Source organism: Haematobia irritans, chromosome 2, assembly GCF_050003625.1.
Source record: "Haematobia irritans isolate KBUSLIRL chromosome 2, ASM5000362v1, whole genome shotgun sequence".
Classification (NCBI taxonomy): Eukaryota; Metazoa; Arthropoda; class Insecta; order Diptera; family Muscidae; genus Haematobia; species Haematobia irritans.
Window position 1 is genome coordinate 84,055,536 of NC_134398.1, and position 20,868 is coordinate 84,076,403.

General features: G+C 33.5%; 1 protein-coding gene across 1 annotated transcript in view; it reads right to left on the minus strand.

The window, feature by feature from the left end:
* Positions 1 to 553: 553 nt before the first annotated feature.
* LOC142225668 (uncharacterized) overlaps positions 554 to 20,868 on the minus strand; it is a 53,989-nt gene continuing 33,674 nt past the window's right edge. The window contains exon 2 of the mRNA XM_075295479.1: positions 554 to 2,602. Within this exon, the coding sequence (XP_075151594.1) occupies positions 761 to 2,602 (1,842 nt within the window). The 3' untranslated portion in view covers positions 554 to 760. The remainder of the gene's footprint in view (positions 2,603 to 20,868) is intronic.

Here is a 20,868-nt window from a genome sequence, read left to right on the forward strand (position 1 = left end):
TGGAACCATTTAACACATTGTTGGATTGTGTATCTCTCCATGGTTCAAATTGAGTAAGCGTGAAATAGAGAAATGTCAAATAAAATTCGGAAAAAACTTGGCGTTTAGGTGTGGTTCACATTCAACATCGGCCCTTACAATTTAACCACCCTTTATTATAAAAGTTTCCATAAAATTTGCAGGCTTCATAAACCAACAAACACAAATACTTTTTACGGAAAGCGAGCTTTTGTTTTTTAATAATAAATAACATCGAGGACGGTTGCACCAACATACCAAACAAATAATATGAGATTGCGACACCATACTACCATGCAGTTACAATTGCAAAATGTTAGTTGTGCTGACAGATACCATTGATAGCTGATGGAATAATTCGGTTGAGGCAACGAATTAGTTTTCTGGGTGTGTGTATTTATTTATTTTTAAGGAATTTAGTTTTAATTTTTTTATTTTTAAGCCTAAGCTTAGGATATATTGTCACTGTGTAATACACCATGTAGGCCTTTAGGCCTTTGTATTTTGAATGAATGAATAAATAAAATAAATGTAGTATATTCAAATATTAAAAAATTTTCAGCCATTTTATTATTGCACGTCACTTTATGATAAAACTATTAGTGTTGTTTTTGCGATAGAGGTCTGAAACCTAATTTAATTTAAGATACATATTTATGTCTAAATATAACTATTACTAAATTATCATTATGTTGTCGAATGCTTCAAACTAAACGCATCATTTAAAGAACTGAAAGTAATATCAATTGTCATTTGAGGCCAATGAGAATCCAAGAGGTTGTTGAAAGGGCATGTGATGGTACTGGAGGAAGTGAATGGGAAGGGCGATAGGTTGAATACGCGTCACCATTTGTAAGGAATTCGTTGATGCCTGCGTTTGCATGTCTTTTAATGGTGCAGCTTCGTCTTCAACGTTTATGCGAAATGTTGGATTTGTTTTTGGTGGTATGGACACTTCGAGATTCCTACTTTCTTGAATGGCGGGCTCTTGAGAAACAGCGGTTGAATGTTGCTGATTTTGAAGCTGCTGTTGTAATTGATGTTGTAACTGATGTTTTTCCTGTTGTATGTTCTTAATGACTGCGTTACTGATATGTTGATGAGACTGCTCTGTTCGGAAGGATTGTACTTGCCTAGTTTGTGATTCATGGGCTATGTCCTGTTGTAGTTTGGATAATCGTGGCTTATGATTCGACGGAAAAACGGACAAATCATGACCTTGGTGTTCATATGATTCACTATGTTGATGACTGTGTTCTAAAGCTTTGTGGTCGTGATCGATGAAGTCATCGGAACTGTATTTTATATGCCCCTGGTTATTGACATGCTCAAACTTGTATGGTTCCTTTGAGTGAATATATACAGGAACCTTTTTTTCCACTTCTACTCTATAAGGGGCCGGCACATATTTCTGTACTTCATAGGGAACTGGTTTTTCTACATGAATTGGAACTTTGACTTCAACTGGGTACGGAACTGGTTTCACAACTGCATATGGTTTTGGCACTGCAACTAGTTTATTGACAATTTTCTCAACGGGAAAAGGTTTTGGAACATGTACAATCTTCTCGACTATTTTTTCAACCGGCACATGCACAATTTTTTCCACTGGATACGGGACCTTTTTCTCCACCACTTTTTCAACGGGTACGTGAACAATTTTCTCCACAATTTTTTCTACCGGATAAGGTTTTGGTATGTGAATTATTTTCTCCACAACCTTTTCTACGGGAACATGCACAATTTTTTCAACGACCTTTTCCACCGCGTAAGGTACTTTTTTCTCCACGATCTTTTCAACAGGGTACGGTTTGGGAACATGAACCAATTTTTCGACAGGAACCTTTACGATTTTCTCCACAGGATACGGTTTCGGAACATGAACAATTTTTTCTACAATCTTCTCTACTGGCACATGAACTATTCTCTCCACTGGATATGGCTCTGGGACTTTCTTGATTACCTCTTTGATATGATTATGATGATGGTGGTGATGATGATGTTTGACTTTAATTTTTTTATGTTTTTCATGTTTATCTTCTTCGGAGTGAAAGTGTTGGGTCTCTTGAGTCAGTGGTTCGGAATACTGTTGTTCGGCTTGTACTTCCAATTGTTCTGTGTTGTCTGAAACATTTCTATCGGCAGACCCGGTCTCACTGGTAGGCTCATCATCCTTTTCGATAATATGTTCATGCGTTTCTTCAAAGGTATGAAAAACTTTGACTTCGTCCTGAGGTAAATTTTGATTAACCGGCTGTTGTGGTATATGGGAGTTTATTTTTGTTCTTGGCCGGACCTTCAGCATTATGTGTTTCTTACGACGATTTATTGGCTTTAAAATGGCTGTACGTCCATATTTATTGGATCCCCTATTTCCGTCTATTTTTTCCGGGTGAACTTTGAACTCAACCTTATTTGACTCCTGAGCATGCAAATCTCCACTTGGCGATTGCAGACGTTCTTCCTCGTAGTTATGTTGATGAATCGTGTATTCGTTATCTTCTATATTATCAGGATGCCTCGATCGAGCAAACGCATTATTACCAAATAGAAGTAGAATAAACAGTACAGGAATACCCAATTGCTGTGGATGAAAGAAAATTATCGATTAGCCGTGTGTATAGAAATATACTCCTTTATTTATTGGTAACAGACAAGAATTAACTTCAGAATTTGCAGTCTTTTTTAAACGTACTCAAAGAATGATTAATTGGAATTAATGAAAGACTGTAAAAAGGCCGTGAATATTTATTGTGTGAAAAGTGTGCTTCCCGTTTTTATGGTTTCTTCAATCAATACAATACCATTACATATGATTAATGTAACAGGCAAGGATTTGGAGCGGAGAGGAGCGAGAAGCAGAGCGGACCGAACCCATTTTTGGCCGGAGCGGGTTCTTAAATATGCTTTGGGGGAAATTTATAACCTAAACATTTTATAATTTGTTGCTCGTTAGACCCTGAAGTACAAAAATATAACAGCATCGACTGCTGTTTTTAGCAGACTTTTTTCTATGAGTTTAGAAGAATTGTCATTCTTACTACACGCAGAGGAGGAATATGATCACCCCAAACATGTTTTAAGAGCAAAATGTTTTTTTTGGACGGTGAACATGGAACATTTTTGTCTCTAAAATGTTCTTTTCTCCGCAAACATATACATGGGCCGAAATCAGATACATAATTTTCGAGGAAATAACATTTTTGAGACAAACATGCTCCATGTTCACCGTTCATAAAACATGTTTGAGGTGATCACATTCCTTCGCTGGGTGTATGTATACCAAATTTGGTCATAATTGTTTGATGCCTCTTTCGCCCGATTTAGATTCATATGACCACGGAGGCTAAAGTTTCACTCATAATATTCTGACATTTTGCACTGAGAGTACAAATAATATTTTAGCAATGGGTGTCAAATTTGGTTAAAATCGGTTAGATGGCGGAAATATGGATAAGATACCCACATTTTACCCCAGAGACTTAATCCAATTGACTTGATATTTGAAATAGGGAGTAGACTTAATATTCTCGTTAAGTGTGCCGAGTTCGATCAAACTCCGATTTAGATAATGCCCCCATATATATATATGTCTTTCGATATGGAAAAATATGGTCGGAATACCCACAAATTGCAATAATTTCGCAGAATCGGCTAAGATTAAGTTAAGCCTCCGAATTCTATAAAAATGTTCACGACTAAGGCGGAAAAATTGTAAAAATGCCTCAAATTTACCTTACCTCTAATTCAATAAATGCGTTTTTGCAAAATTGCATAAAAAAGATTTAGATTTTAATATTTCACATATTTTTACCAAAATTTTGCTCCGTCCCTGGTCATTGTCCGGTTTAAATTTAAAACATAGAGATTTTTTAGAAGTGTAATTGTTTTCCAAATCGGCTCGGTTTTAAATACATGTAGTTGGAATATGAACTTTTATGTATTTCTCGCAACAAATTTTAAGGAGTTGAGATGGTAACCACACCCAAAGAAATGGTTGGTTGGAATTCGAGCAGGATAACAGAAAGATATTTGAGATACATTATTTTTAGTTGTGTGGGTCATATGTTGGTTATTTCTTTCGTTTGGTGGTTGATATAACCAATAAAATATCAATGCGATCAAATGCTATTACTAACGACCAAATATTGGTTGTTGTAACTCAATTCATTAACCCAGATATGCCCGTCGGCTGTTATATTATGTAGCACACCAACAAGTAGATTAGAAAATGTAAAGCACTGTAAACGCAGAAACCTGAACATAACAGGTGTACTACATGTAGTACGGTCGGCATATCTGGGTTAAAAACAAATTTCATTGTGTTCCGCTCTGTTGTGTTGATTGATTTATTTTTCTAAGTGTCCTCAAAACTAACAGAAAGTCTGTACAGCAGACAATTCGGATTTAAAAACTGATTTTTGCTGAGTAAAATAGTTTATAGAAAGTAAGTAGAATATTAAATGTTAAAAATTCGATAATATTTTGAAAATTTACATTTCAGTTTAAATATGTATACTATATACGAATAAAATGTGAATTCTGCTAATCCATCCATGGCCAAAACGAAATAAAAAGAAGTAAGTTCATTGTTTCGATTGCTCCTTGATCTCAGATGCGTACACACAGAGAAGAGATTGGTTGGAATTCGGTTGTAGCTACACCCTCAAAAGCACATTTTGCTTCAAGCATATAAATTTTTGGGTATTGCCCTAACATTTATATATTTGATTTCTTCCAATATATAATATGTTTGAAAGCATATTGGTCTAAACAATATAATATGTTTGGGTAGTCTAAGTTCCAAACATTATGTATTTTTCCATCCAAATTCAATAATGTTGTCTTCCAAAAAACTATATGTTTTTATGTGAACATATAATATGTTTGGAAACATTTTGAACCCAAAAATATTATATTCTTAGAAGAATTTTCTCCCAAAGAAGATTGTGCTCAATTTTTTTCTGCCTAATTGTATATTCCCTCACATTTGTCTCACTTCCACGAGTTTTTTTAGTTCTTAGCACCTTTTTCTGTAATACAAACGTTGTAGAAGAAATTATTAAATTTTATAATTTTTTTTAAATTTTACCTTTCGACGGACGGGGATTCGAACAGCGGACCACACAGTTTGTAAGCCAGCACACCAACCACTGGGCTACGTAGCTGTTATGGTCATCAAGATATAATTATCGTTATAAGTCATATTTATATAGCATAGCTTGCGGCGCCCACGAGCCGATGCGAACATAACATTGTTTAACAACATAACATTGTTAAACATACATTTGTTGGCGACGTGGAGCAGTGGTTGGTACGTCCGCCTTGCATACCAAGGGTCCTGGGTTCGATCCCTGCTTCGACCGACACCATTTTTATACCCTCCACCATAGGATGGGGGTATATTAACTTTGTCATTCCGTTTGTAACACATCGAAATATTGCTCTAAGACCCCATAAAGTATATATATTCTGGGTCGTGGTGAAATTTTGAGTCGATCTAAGCATGTCCGTCCGTCCGTCCGTCTGTCCGTCTGTCCGTCCGTCCGTCTGTCCGGCTGTCCGTCCGTCTGTGGAAATCACGCTAACTTCCGAACGAAACAAGCTATCGACTTGAAACTTGGCACAAGTAGTTGTTATTGATGTAGGTCGGATGGTATTGAAAATGGGCCATATCGGACCACGTTTACGTATAGCCCCCATATAAACCGATCCACAAATTTGGCTTGGGGAGACTCCCGGAGCAGCAAAATTCATCCGTTCCGGTTGAAATTTGGTACGTGGTCTTAGTATACGGTCTCTAACAACCATGCAAAAATTGGTCCATATCGGTCCATAATTATATATAGCCCCCATATAAACCGATCCCCAGATTTGACCTCCGGAGACTTTTGGAGGGGCAAAATTCATCCGATACGGTTGAAATTTGGTACCTGATGTTAGTATACGGCCTCCAACAACCATGCAAAAATTGGTCCATATCGGTCCATAATTATATATAGCCCCCATATAAACCGATCCCCAGATTTGACCTCCGGAGCCTCTTGGAGGGACAAAATTCATCCGATCCGGTTGAAATTTGGTACCTGATGTTAGTTTACGGCCTCTAATAACCATGCAAAACTTGGTCCATATCGGTCCATAATTATATATAGCCCCCATATAAACCGATCCCCAGATTTGACCTCCGGAGCCTCTTGGAGGAGCAAAAGTCATCCGATACGGTTGAAATTTGGTACATGGTGTTAGTATATGGTCTCTAACAACCATGCAAAAATTGGTCCATATCGGTCCATAATTATATATAGTTCCCATATAAACCGTCCCCAGATTTGACGTCCGGAACCTCTTGGAGGAGCAAAAGTCATCCGATACGGTTGAAATTTGGTACATTTTGCCTCTAACAGCCATGTAAAAATTGGTCCATATCGGTCTTTAGTTATATATAGCCGATGACTTATTACACAAAAATTGGTCCATATCGCCAAAAATAATCTACCAAAACTTTATTTCCATAGAAAATTTTGTCAAATTTTATTACTATAGAAAGTTTTGTCAAAATTTCATTTCTATAGAAAGTTTTGTCAAAAGTTTATTTCTATACAAATGTTTGTCAAAATTTTATTTCCATAGAAAATTTTGTCAAAATTTTATTTCTATAGAAAATTTTGTAATCTACCAAAACTTTATTTCCATAGAAAATTTTGTCAAATTTTATTACTATAGAAAGTTTTGTTAAAATTTCATTTCTATAGAAAGTTTTATCAAAAGTTTATTTCTATAGAAATGTTTGTCAAAATTTTATTTCTATACAAAATTTTGTCAACATTTTATTTCTATAGAAATTTTTGTCAAAATTGTATTGTTATAGAAAATTTTGTCAACATTTTACTTCCATAGAAAATTTTGTCAACATTTTATTTCTATAGATAATTTTGTCAAGTTTTTATTTCTATAGAAAAATTTGTCAAATTTTTATTTCTATAGAAAATTTTGTCAAAATTTTATTTCTATAGAAAATTTTGTCAAGGTTTCATTTCTATACAAAATTTTGTCAAAATTTTATTTCTATAGAAAATTTTGTCAAACTAGATTATATACGTATTTAATCGGCCTTTTTTTGTTTAATATATACCCCGTATGGGCTAACTTACAATTTAGAAGACAGTGTTAAAAAGTTTTACGATACCTTGCCATCGGCAAGTGTTATCGCAACCCAAGTAATTCGATTGTGGATGACAGCCTTTAGTAGAAGTTCCTACGCAATCCATGGTGGAGGGTACATAAGATTCGGCCTGGCCGAACTTACGGCCGTATATACTTGTTTTTATTTTATTTTTTTTTTACATATATTTTTTACGTATATTCCAAATACGTTCGGAATATCCCGAAAAGGTGTTCAACATTACATACTACTATATATATTTTTACTACGAAACTGTAAAGTGTGTCTTATAAAAGACTTAAATTCAGAAAAGAACAGTGCTTGATATAAACGAAATGGACTGATTTCAAATCATATATTATTTTTTATTGCAAAAATAAAAAAATTGTAACAAAAAAGGGTTTTGTACACAAGTTTGAAATTTTCGAAGAAATTCAAAAAACTCTTACAAAGGAAGAATGTGAAGTCGAGTAATATATAAATATTTTTCCATCGAATCCTAAAGTTAACGATAACCATTCAAAAGCACATTATATTTCAATTCGAAACAATAATTTTACAACCAACACATACACTGGCGATCAAAACCGAGTGCATATTTTAAACATTTTTACTTCTAGTGTCATATATTTTTAAATAATTGTCGGATTTCGTTGAAATTTTCAGCGCTTATACTTCATTACATGTGCAACATAATAATGTACGAAGAAAAAAAAATAAACGTGGGAACACCAGCGAATTGCAGCAAAAATATATGGAAACCCTATGCACTCAGTTTTGAACGCTTTGTTCAATTGAAAGCTAAGTAGGCTACGCATTTCCAAAGATATGGAAATGTACCGTTAGGTAAATGTAGGGCATTTTGTATGCTTGTAGTATTCTTCAGTGAATTTCGGTATTATTGTGTTCGTTCATTTTGGAGATTTAGGTGCGTTAAAATAAAGTAATTAAAAAAATGAGAAAAATCGCATTAGATGTGGAAAATAATATAGTCACCTTGACTAATAGTGGAAAATCGTCACGTGTTATTGCTAAAGAACTGAACGTGAGTCAACGCACCGTAATATCTGTACAGAAACGAAGAAATGTTGCTCCTGTGCCGAATTCTGGTGGTCGCCCAAGGCTGTTAAAAGACTCAGATGCCCGTTTGATGTTACGTCAAATACGAAACAAAAGCTGCAAAACACCTAAACAGGCTGCTTTAGCAATAAGAAAGAACGTAAGTGCACCAACTGCTCGTAGAGCGCTTCACAGACTTGGATACGTTTCAGCAGTTAAGAAGAAAAAACCAGCTCTATCTGATAAAAACATAAAATCCAGACTCAAGTTCTGTAAAAGTCACAAGAATTGGACGGAGGAAGATTGGAAACGGGTAATTTGGTCCGACGAAACAAAAATTAATCGTTTCCAGAGTGATGGGAAAGAATATTTTTGGCATAGACCTCATGAGCGTATTCAAAAACACCATGTAAAACAAACCGTCAAACATGTTGGTGGCAGCTTAATGGTTTGGGGGTGTTTCACATGGTGGCGTTTGGGACCACTGGTAAAAATTGAAGGGATAATGAACAAGGAGAGCTATCTCCGTATCCTCCAAACAAATTTACAGGAGTTTGTGGATAGAAGCGCCTACCCTGAAGAGGAAGTGGTTTTCCAGCAAGACGGAGACCCAAAGCATACAGCGAAAATTGTGCAACGCTGGCTCTTGGAACAAAATTTTGAGTTAATGCAGTGGCCAGCACAAAGCCCACACGCAGAGAAGGAATATGATCACCTCAACCATGTTTCAAGAGCAAAATGTTATTTTTGGATGGTGACCATGTAACATGTTTTTGGCAAAAATGTTCTTTTCTCGCCAAAAATAATATGCTTGCCGATATTAGACACATAATCTCCGAGAAAATAACATGGTTGCGACAATCATGTTACATGGTCACCATTCAAAAATAACATTTTGCTCTTGAAACATGTTTGAGGTGATCATATTCCTTCTCTGGGTGCAGACCTCAACCCTATCGAAAATTTATGGGCTGTGGTCAAGAGGCGATTGGCGCAGTATGAACGAGCGCCAAGTAACATGGAAGAACTTTGGAGCCGAGTACAATTAGAGTGGCAAAATATTCCAAGTGAAATCATACAAAATATAGTTGAAAGCATGCCTAGACGTATGAAAAAAGTGATTAAAAACTAAGGATTGTGGATTCCGTACTGATACCAAACATATACTGTCTTACTAATAATACGTTCAAAACTGAGTGAATACTGCTGCCTTATTTTTTCCTGTGAATTTGTTAATTCTAGTTAAGTTTATTTTTTCTGCTTTCTAAATTTTATTACTAACATACTAAATAGCATTTCCTGAAATTTTCAAAATTATCCGTCTATTATTCAAAATTTTTTGACACCCTAAATAAAAATATCGTAAACATGCACTCGGTTTTGATCGCCAGTGTAAATTTATTTAGGTGTGAACAATTGTTTGCTTTCTTTAATAATTTATTCTAAAGAAAATAAACTTATTCAATTGTTGATTTGGATCATTCCCCACCAAGTTATAATACAATTTGCCTAAAAAAGTTATAATGTTATTCTGGTTTTAGCGATGCGAGTTTTGCCGTTAAAATGAGAAATAATTTTAGTGGCAAAACTCAAACTCAATGTCCGCTTTTATTTTCGAAAGTGTCCGTCATCTCCTCTTGGACTACTTATTAATAAAGAGGAACTAAACTTTGTTTTTATAGATCTTACTGTTTAATTTTTCACTGTTTCCTAATGTTTTCATTTTACGCATTGTTGTTGTTTTTTATTGCAGCTTAAAACCATACATTGACTAAACTACAAGTGTAGCTTAACCAACAGAGGAAAAGAATGTTTGTCAAATTTATTTGGGCAAAGCCCTATAGACTGCAAGATGGTTGGATGGACGCACGTTTCGGAATTACCACATTCCTCATCAGCATCCTCTACTTGCAGCAAAACTATCAACCAATTATCAGAATAAATTCAGGCAGTTTATTAAACCCAACAGAAACCACACTTGAACCCTCCGAAAAAAGGTTTTACATTGATAGCCGGCTTATGCCGAAATAAATTCGAAACAAACACATCTCTTTTCCTATGCCACTGTCAAATCATTGATTTGAATTCACATGGCTGGGTTTTCATTTTACTGTAACAACTCTAAAAAGAGTACACTGAAAAAAATATTGTCGTGTGGCCAAAGATTTCATGTCCTTAAAATAAGAATACAAATTTTACGATGCATTTCTCTAATATAAAGTTTTTTCCATGTTCAAAAGTCGATAAACTTTTCAATGAAGTCGTGTTGTCCTTATAATTAAGTGATTTGACTTGAAAATGGGTATCATAACATGAAAGAAAAAATTTTGAACTAAGGTCAACTTGACTTTAATAATTCAGAAAAAATCTTTAAAACTAATGAAATTGTCTTTAAATTTGTTGCATTTTTGCATCTTGACTACAAAGCAAAAATCGTTAAAAAATAGGACATGTTTTTCAACACTTTATTTTAAAGATGTTTTTACTTGAAACATAGCACAATTTCTACTGTCTTGTTTTTAACGGACTTTTTATAGCATATGAAAAAAGCTGAAAAAGCGAAAAAATAAAATTTGCTTCATAGAAACAAATACACAAAACCCACATTTAAAAGAGAATTGTGTCTTAAAAGTATCCTTACTTGAATTCTCGGCTTCATTGGCTCGGAATCAATACCAAAATTTTTAAAATAGAGACACAATCTTTGGAACCGGGCATGCTATTTGTCAGTGTATAGTGCCCTTTCGTTAGTTTTTATGAACATCCCTTTAATTACCTTTGTTTGAATATTTTGACTTTCTCGTTCTACACTCAAAAAAAGTGAACTCTCTATTTCACTAAAGCCAATTTAACTTTATTTTAGTTCATAGAAATATTATGTTTGGAGAAAGTTTTCTTTACTCTAATACTTTTTTGTGTGCGTTAGTTAAATTAACTAAACCCGAGGAAAAAATATACTCAAATGAAGCATAAAGATTAACTAAGTCCGTGTCTTCCACAAAATAGTTCAGAATTTCTTTAAATTTGTAAATTTTACCGAAAATGCGTCCATCGTGAACTTCGTATATCACTAAAGACATTCTTGCAATTTTGAACTCCAAGTTTTTTCTTCAAACTACAAAATTTTCTTTAACAAGTGAAAAAACTTAGTTATGTCTAATAAATTTTCTTGTATTTGTCGAAAAATATTTACTTATTTTTATGACATCGGCGTGATGCCATCGTTTGTAATACTGTTTAGTTAAAATTTTCTACAAATATTAAAAATTTTCTAAAATTAACCGAAACAAAAAAAAAGTGCCCGTAATGCGAAAATGATAAACAAAACTCATGCTTTTTTTTTAAATGTATTTTCTCTTGGTTCCGAATGAATTTTCTCTCCGAATACTCATTTTAATCTTTTTACTTAAGCATATACAATTTTTGGCGGTCTTATATCACAACATATATATGTTTACTACAAATTTGTAAATTTATACTTGTTTATATTCACACATAGTATTTTTCCAATCATTAATGGAATTTTCTTTGTGTATATATATTTTTAAGGCGCCAATTGGTTACTTTCATTATTTTAATTCCAGCATACACTTTATGTCTCTCTTTCTAAACACATATATGTTTATAGTGTATTTCTAAATTAATATATGTTTGCATCCAAGCATATTATATTTACAAACATTTTATGTCCCAAACATAATATGTTCTTAGCATATATGTCCCAAACATATTATGCTAGTTTATGAACATTATATGCTTGCACTTAAAAATATTGTGTTTACAAATTTGTGTTCCAAACATATAATTTTTACACCCAAACATATGAAAAACAGTCTTTTTCGTCCGTGTAGGAGCATTCTATATTTAGAAATATATATAAGTTGTTCATATCAATTTTCAGTATTTCGTACTTATAACCATTTGGTGAGATTTTCTGTCGTGTCACAAGATAAATGGTTGTGGCAACCAAATCTACCTCATTTTAATAATTTTGATTCAAATTGGTTGATACGACCAACCGTAAAAACATTTCTTAACTATCAGCTAGTATCCACCATTTTCATATAGTAGTTACAGCCGAATAATATTTTAAATACTTTTTAAATGTCATTTGATGATATTAAAATTAATTGAAGAAGAAAAATTTTCATATTTAATATAGAACTTTTAAATCGAGGAATGTGGCAAAATTATGGAATCTACACCATGGATGGGATCGCAACACATAATGAATCATCTAAGAAAGGGATGTTACCTGTGGACAAAAAAAAATCAAAATTTTGGTTTGTATTGAAAATATTTTTTTAGATAACTCAAAAAAAAAACTCCGCGTACCGAATTTCTAGCATGTATGGCAAACAAACATGGAAGAGTGGTTTAACTTGAATCCTGCTGGTTCCGATACTCTCCCAAAGATATTGGTTCAAATGGTATGCTTCCCGAAGATAAATATAAAGTTTATACATATTGAGACTACATATGATTCTGGACTTATAATAAGAGTTTTTAGTTGAGTTTTAGAGGAATTTTTAACTTCTTTTCTAAACGTGCAAGAGTATTTGTCTATCATATGATTTCAAATCTAAATTCTACAGATCTTTACCCGCATTCATCGAATGAGTACCATAACTAAACTCGGGAAATTTTACTTCTAGTCACGTGCAATTTGCGTGATCAGTGCACTTTTTTCCCTGAAATTAATTCGGGAGAGCGGTGTAAATGAGGATTATATCAAACCCATACCGGTATAAAGCAAATTTGGCATATCAATTCATGGTTCTAGATTTAAAATTTCAGGAAAAATAAATTACATGTAGATTTCAAATTTCAATCGAATCCGATAAAAATGTCGGTTTTCACGATTCAAGGATTCAAATCGGAAGATCGGCCCTTATTGAGGTTAGACAAAACAAATACACTTCATATACCACACACATATTTGTGAACCTATACTAACTGTAGATTTAAATTTTCAAGCAGAACGGATAGAAATTGCAATGTCTCGATGATAAAGAAAGCAAAACATGGACCGATATAACCCATTTTCAAACATGACCTGTCTGCAGACAAGAGAATTTCAACACGATAACTTCATTATTGAAGGCTGTAGCGTGATTACAAAAGACATTTGATCAAATACATTGTTTTTCGATTTATACTATATATACATTTAAATAAAATATAATACGAGTATTTACTTGAGAAGAAATTGGGTTTTAATTTGGTCATGAGCACTATGAAGGTCGGTCAGCACAACCGAATGATGAAGGTAGCAACAACCGATGTCGTCGGCAGACCCAACCAACACCATATGAGATATTAGTTGTGTCGACCGAATCAGTCGGGTGGCAATACTGTCAACTGGTAGTTGCTACAACTGCCAAAAGGAGGTTGGCAAAAAATTCGATTGTCACAACCAATTCGTATTCTCTGTGTACCAATGGATCTACGTTTCGTTAGCCTTAGAGGTATTTTCAAATGTTTCTTGTATCTCATGCACTATTAAAGCAGTCCGTCAATCTTAAGTAATGGATTTGTCTAAATGTATGCGCAGTGGTAGCCGTTTCGGGACATCTGGACGTTACCCATCAAAAACCAAACGTAGAAACTCATTGAACAAAAAGTACTTGGCGGTAGCTACAGGAGGAAACGAGCTTTTCGATTATTTTCCCATACACACCGGCGCACAGCCAGCGCAAAATAGATTCGGAGATAACTCGACCAGTACATTACGATTTGAAGGGAACAACAAAATCGGATTAGTCTTACAAACAGTTTTATATCTAAATTTGTATTATTTATGTCTTTATATTATTAAACAATAAATTATTAAAAATAAATAATGATTTTTTTGCATAATTTTGCAAAAATATGGTACCGATAGCAATATTATTGGTTGCCCTGATAATTCAAAAGGCAGTTACTTCAGACAATAGTTGGTTGTCATAACAAACAAATACAATTATACTGGTTGTGATTGCAAATTTTACTGTCAATTGGTTGAGGCACCAAATTCTATCGGTTAGATTCCGATTGTAGATGGAACCAATTAAATTGGTTGGCAAAAAAATTGGTTGTCACAACAAATTTGTTTTCTGTGTGCAAAATTTTGGTTTACAGAATGGTGTAATAATATAGTCGGCTCCGTTCAACCTTAAACGTTCCTTATCGGTTTTTACTAACATTGTACATCATCCCGCGCATTAGGTTTAAAGTTTAAATTTTAAGTCTAGAGAAAATTTCCGAATCGGCTCATCGGAATATATACCAAGATAAAGAGCACCCATCAAATTTGAAGGATTTTAGATGGTATCGAAAATGTAGTTCTACAAAGTGGTGAAGGGTATAATATAATCGTTCCCACCCGTCTTTAGACTTTCCTTACGGGGTTAATTTTGTAATATATTACATTTACATATAGTAGAATGTGTTTTGTTTTCGAAAAATGACAAGTATATACGGCCGTAAGTTCGGCCAGGCCGAATCTTATGTACCCTCCACCATGGATTGCGTAGGAACTTCTACTAAAGGCTGTCATCCACAATCGAATTACTTGGGTTGCGATAACACTTGCCGATGGCAAGGTATCGTAAAACTTTTTAACACTGTCTTCTAAATTGTAAGTTAGCCCATACGGGGTATATATTAAACAAAAAAAGGCCGATTAAATACGTATATAATCTAGTTTGACAAAATTTTCTATAGAAATAAAATTTTGACAAAATTTTGTATAGAAATGAAACCTTGACAAAATTTTCTATAGAAATAAAATTTTGACAAAATTTTCTATAGAAATAAAAATTTGACAAATTTTTCTATAGAAATAAAAACTTGACAAAATTTTCTATAGAAATAAAATGTTGACAAAATTTTCTATGGAAGTAAAATGTTGACAAAATTTTCTATAGCAATACAATTTTGACAAAAATTTCTATAGAAATAAAATGTTGACAAAATTTTGTATAGAAATAAAATTTTGACAAACATTTCTATAGAAATAAACTTTTGATAAAACTTTCTATAGAAATGAAATTTTAACAAAACTTTCTATAGTAATAAAATTTGACAAAATTTTCTATGGAAATAAAGTTTTGGTAGATTACAAAATTTTCTATAGAAATAAAATTTTGACAAAATTTTCTATGGAAATAAAATTTTGACAAACATTTGTATAGAAATAAACTTTTGACAAAACTTTCTATAGAAATGAAATTTTGACAAAACTTTCTATAGTAATAAAATTTGACAAAATTTTCTATGGAAATAAAGTTTTGGTAGATTATTTTTGGCGATATGGACCAATTTTTGTGTAATAAGTCATCGGCTATATATAACTAAAGACCGATATGGACCAATTTTTACATGGCTGTTAGAGGCAAAATGTACCAAATTTCAACCGTATCGGATGACTTTTGCTCCTCCAAGAGGTTCCGGACGTCAAATCTGGGGACGGTTTATATGGGAACTATATATAATTATGGACCGATATGGACCAATTTTTGCATGGTTGTTAGAGACCATATACTAACACCATGTACCAAATTTCAACCGTATCGGATGACTTTTGCTCCTCCAAGAGGCTCCGGAGGTCAAATCTGGGGATCGGTTTATATGGGGGCTATATATAATTATGGACCGATATGGACCAAGTTTTGCATGGTTATTAGAGGCCGTAAACTAACATCAGGTACCAAATTTCAACCGGATCGGATGAATTTTGTCCCTCCAAGAGGCTCCGGAGGTCAAATCTGGGGATCGGTTTATATGGGGGCTATATATAATTATGGACCGATATGGACCAAGTTTTGCATGGTTATTAGAGGCCGTAAACTAACATCAGGTACCAAATTTCAACCGGATCGGATGAATTTTGTCCCTCCAAGAGGCTCCGGAGGTCAAATCTGGGGATCGGTTTATATGGGGGCTATATATAATTATGGACCGATATGGACCAATTTTTGCATGGTTGTTGGAGGCCGTATACTAACATCAGGTACCAAATTTCAACCGTATCGGATGAATTTTGCCCCTCCAAAAGTCTCCGGAGGTCAAATCTGGGGATCGGTTTATATGGGGGCTATATATAATTATGGACCGATATGGACCAATTTTTGCATGGTTGTTAGAGACCGTATACTAAGACCACGTACCAAATTTCAACCGGAACGGATGAATTTTGCTGCTCCGGGAGTCTCCCCAAGCCAAATTTGTGGATCGGTTTATATGGGGGCTATACGTAAACGTGGTCCGATATGGCCCATTTTAAATACCATCCGACCTACATCAATAACAACTACTTGTGCCAAGTTTCAAGTCGATAGCTTGTTTCGTTCGGAAGTTAGCGTGATTTCCACAGACGGACGGACAGCCGGACAGACGGACAGACGGACGGACGGACAGACGGACAGACGGACGGACGGACGGACATGCTTAGATCGACTCAGAATTTCACCACGACCCAGAATATATATACTTTATGGGGTCTTAGAGCAATATTTCGATGTGTTACAAACGGAATGACAAAGTTAATATACCCCCATCCTATGGTGGAGGGTATAAAAATGAATCATATAAAAGTCTATCTGCTCAGATATTATGGCAGATATAAATAGATCAATGGAGATAGGCTATATATTGTGTTATATACACTTCTGGAAAAATATGTTTTTCATATGTTCCGATATAAACAAAATGTGTTTCGGGCACAATTTTTAAACACAATATATTTAAGTGCAAACATATAATGTTCCTAAACTAACACTAAATGTTTGGGACACATATGTTAATATGTTAGGATATATTATGTTTGGGGCATGAATGTTTCATAAAAATAATATGTATAAATGTAAACATATATAAATTTACAAATTTCGAGTAAACAAATATATGTTGTGATATTTTATACAGAGAGCGACAGAGAGAGAGAGAGAGTATAAAGAAAGAAATAGAGATGGAAACCGGGAGGGTTGACGAAAGATATCAACATAACACAGCGAGAGAATCAAAAGAGAGCAATTTCTGTGAAACCGCTTGTATGTTGTTTCGGAAAACTGTTTTATGATAAGGCCAAAAATTTGATATGCTTAAGTCTAAATATTATTTAATTTGAATATTACTCGTAGAATTAGTATTCGGAGTAAAGAGAATAGACATTCGGAACCAAGAGAATAGACATTTGAAAAAAAACAGCATATGTTTTCGCCTTAAGAGCAGCAGTTTATGTATGTGTGGACATGCATGAAAAAAGGAGGAAATAGTGAACAATTAAAAAGTAAAATATACTAAACAAATTTTAATTCCTCTTTATTAATAAGTAGTCAAAGAGAGTTAATGGACATCTTCAAATATAAAAGCGGGCATTATGTTCGAGTTTTGCAGATAAAACAATTGAAAAAGTTTATTTTCTTTAAAATGAATTATGAAAGAAAACTAAAAGGCAAAACAGGGTCATTGTAGAGCGATAATGCCAACTTCATACCGGCCTTAAAGGTAAAAATGAAATTAAGTACAAAACACGATAAGTTTTAAATGAATTTAAAATGGTGTTAAATGCCAGTAAACAACTGCTCATGCCTAAATAAATTTATGAGCATATTATAAAATTATTTATGTATGTTTATATTCGACTCCACGTTCTTCTTTTATTAGAGTTTTTGAATCCCATCTAAAATTTCAAACTTTTATACCAGAAACAGTTTTTTGTTACAAAATTGTTATTTTTGCAATAAAAAATAATATTTTATCCATTTCGTTTATATCAAGCACTGTTTCTGACTGTACATCTTTAATAACCCACATTTCGAAGATTCATTATAAAAATTTAATATAGTATAGATATAAATGTGTTTTTAAACACATTTAAAAAAAATGGTTCGGTCAGAGCAGGAATTGAACCCATTGAATTGTATGCAAGGCTGACATGCTAACCACTGCTCCACGTGGCCAACAAATGTATGTGTCTGTTAAATAATGTTATGTTTGCATGGGCTCGTGCGCTGCAAACTATGCTATATAAATGTAACTTATAACGATAATTGCCTACTGGTGACTATAACAGCTACGTAGCCCAGTGGATAATGTGTTGGCTTACAAACTGTATGGTCCTCGGTTCGATTCTCCGTCCTGGGGAAAGGTAAAATTTATAAAATTAATAATTTCTTCAACATTATTTGTATTACAGAAAAAGGTGCCAAGAACTAAAAAATTTCTTTGGGGAAAATTCTTCCAAGCATATAATATTTTTGGCTCAAATCGCTTCCAAACATATAATATGTTCACATAAAACAAACATATTAATGTTTCGGTAGTATCCAATAATATATGTGCTTCCTGCAAAATATGTTTGGAACATATGTTAGAGAAGCGATTTTTTTTGAGGGTGTATAATTAGATCTTATTCCAAATCTCATCATATATGTTGTTATACCTAATTATATTAATTACATCTAGTAAGATCTAATCCTATATATGCTTCAGCTAGTACACATTTCCATAGTCTTTAGTGAGATCTGGCCGGATGGGATGATTCAATTTGTGTTTTATGTTAATTCCCTATGAAAATTACATACGAGAATTATTCTTCCCAAATTGAATAAAAATTTTCACACCCACTCTGCATCATCTTTTCGTATACTTTTAATTGATTTTATTCATTGATTAAAAAAAGTAACCGTGAAAATAAGCTGTTTTCAGCTCCAAAACTGATCATAGAACTTACCTTTAAGCACAAACATATTCCTTTTTTGGGGACCAATGTTTGTTTGTTTAAGGAATTTTTTGACAAATTTCTGAGCTATCACAATTAGCAACGGTGTTTGTTTATTAATTTTCATTCAATTGTCGTGAAGAAATTTTGGAAATATGTATAAAATTTTTGAAAGTTGCGTACCAAAGAACACATTCTAAATGTGCATTAGTATGCTAAAATAATTTCGTATTGCTTCCCACACATTAGAAATTTTCTTCTGGGATGTTCTCAAGGTCGTATTCAGGGGGGTGGATGAGGGGGATCAACCCCCCCCCCCCCAAATTAATGAATATTTTTATATAAATAAATATATATTTTTAGCTGCATAGAAAAATCTTATCGAAGATGTTGAAGAAAAGCTGGAGGTTTTATTTTGAAAAACGCTTACCTATAAAACTTGCACAAATCATAGAATACTAGTTGAAAAGCCCGTCAAACGACGGTCGAAAAAAAAACAAATTTTTTTTGTTCTCGCACCACAAATTTTATTTTTGGAAAATGTATTTCTGCTTTTTATGTGTGTTTGTTGTTCTTTTTGTGAACATGACTCGCTTTGTTTGGCCATAGCAACAACAACGAAACAGCCAAACACACATGTGTAAATGAAATGGCGCAAAACCTGCGAAAAGAACCTGCCTAATTCAGCGATGGAAGCAATAAAGAGATTTTTCCAAACGTGCATATTCTTTTAAAAATTTTGGTCACTTTGCCAGTTACTTAGGGATGGAAAATACAATTTTTAAGAAAGTACAAAAAAGGTATTTTTTGAGCGGAAAGGTACTTTTTACTAAATTTCAACAAAAATTTCACTGGAAGATTATAGTCAAGAGACTGAATTTTAAAGAAAATAAAATTTTGACAAAATTTTCTATAGAAATAAAATTTTCCAAAATTTCCTATAGAAATAAAATTTTTACAAAATTTTCTATAAAAATAAAATTTTTCAAAAACTCTATATAGAAATAAAATGTTGACAACTATTTCTATCGAAATAAAAAATCGATAATATAGAATCGCATTCTTTTTTCGACTAAAACTTTCTTGAAGTTCAATAAAATCCTGTTTTTGACTATGTCTTTTACAAAATCGAGATTTTCTTCCCACATGAACATGTCTGTTTTGCCATATTTGTAAAAGACTATTAGCAAATAAGGTTGATAAAGACTTTCTCAAATTATTAAAATATTTTGTCAAAGCTATTGTACCATAAATCTGATATCGACTCAAAAATGTCTACACAAAAGGTACTAAATAATTCGCGGGGGTACTACGGTACTGACCGGGGTGAAAAAGGTTTGAAAAAAGTACTATAGTACTGCATTTTCTATCCCTGCAGTTATTACGTGCTCATCCGAACGTTCATTTTCAACAATGAAGAGATTAAAGACGTATCTTAGAAATTCGACTAGCGAGAGTAGACTCAAAGGATTGGCATTAATGTCGGTTCATCGCCGAATAAATGTGCCGACTGAAGAAGTCATTGATTTATTTGCTGCCCAAAAAGCCCGTCGGCTCAATTTAATATTACAACAAGTATATCAGATTCTGGATTTATAAGAACCATTTTTGAACCATTTTAGAGGAATCATTAACATCTCTTGTAAGTGTGCAAGAAAATTATAAAATAAAGTCTTGAAAATAAAGTCTCTTAAAATCTGGAAATTTTACATTGAGTTTCAAGCAATTTTCATGATCAGTGCGCCTTCTACACCCTCAAGAAGTGAAGTCGGTCTATATGGAGGCATTACCAAATGGATCGATAAAAACTTAATCCGATACACGTTTTTGTGAGCCTAAAATACCAGAATATTTACAATTTCAGGCAAATCAGATAAAAACTACGGTTTCTAGAAACCCTAGGAGTTCAATCGGGATATCG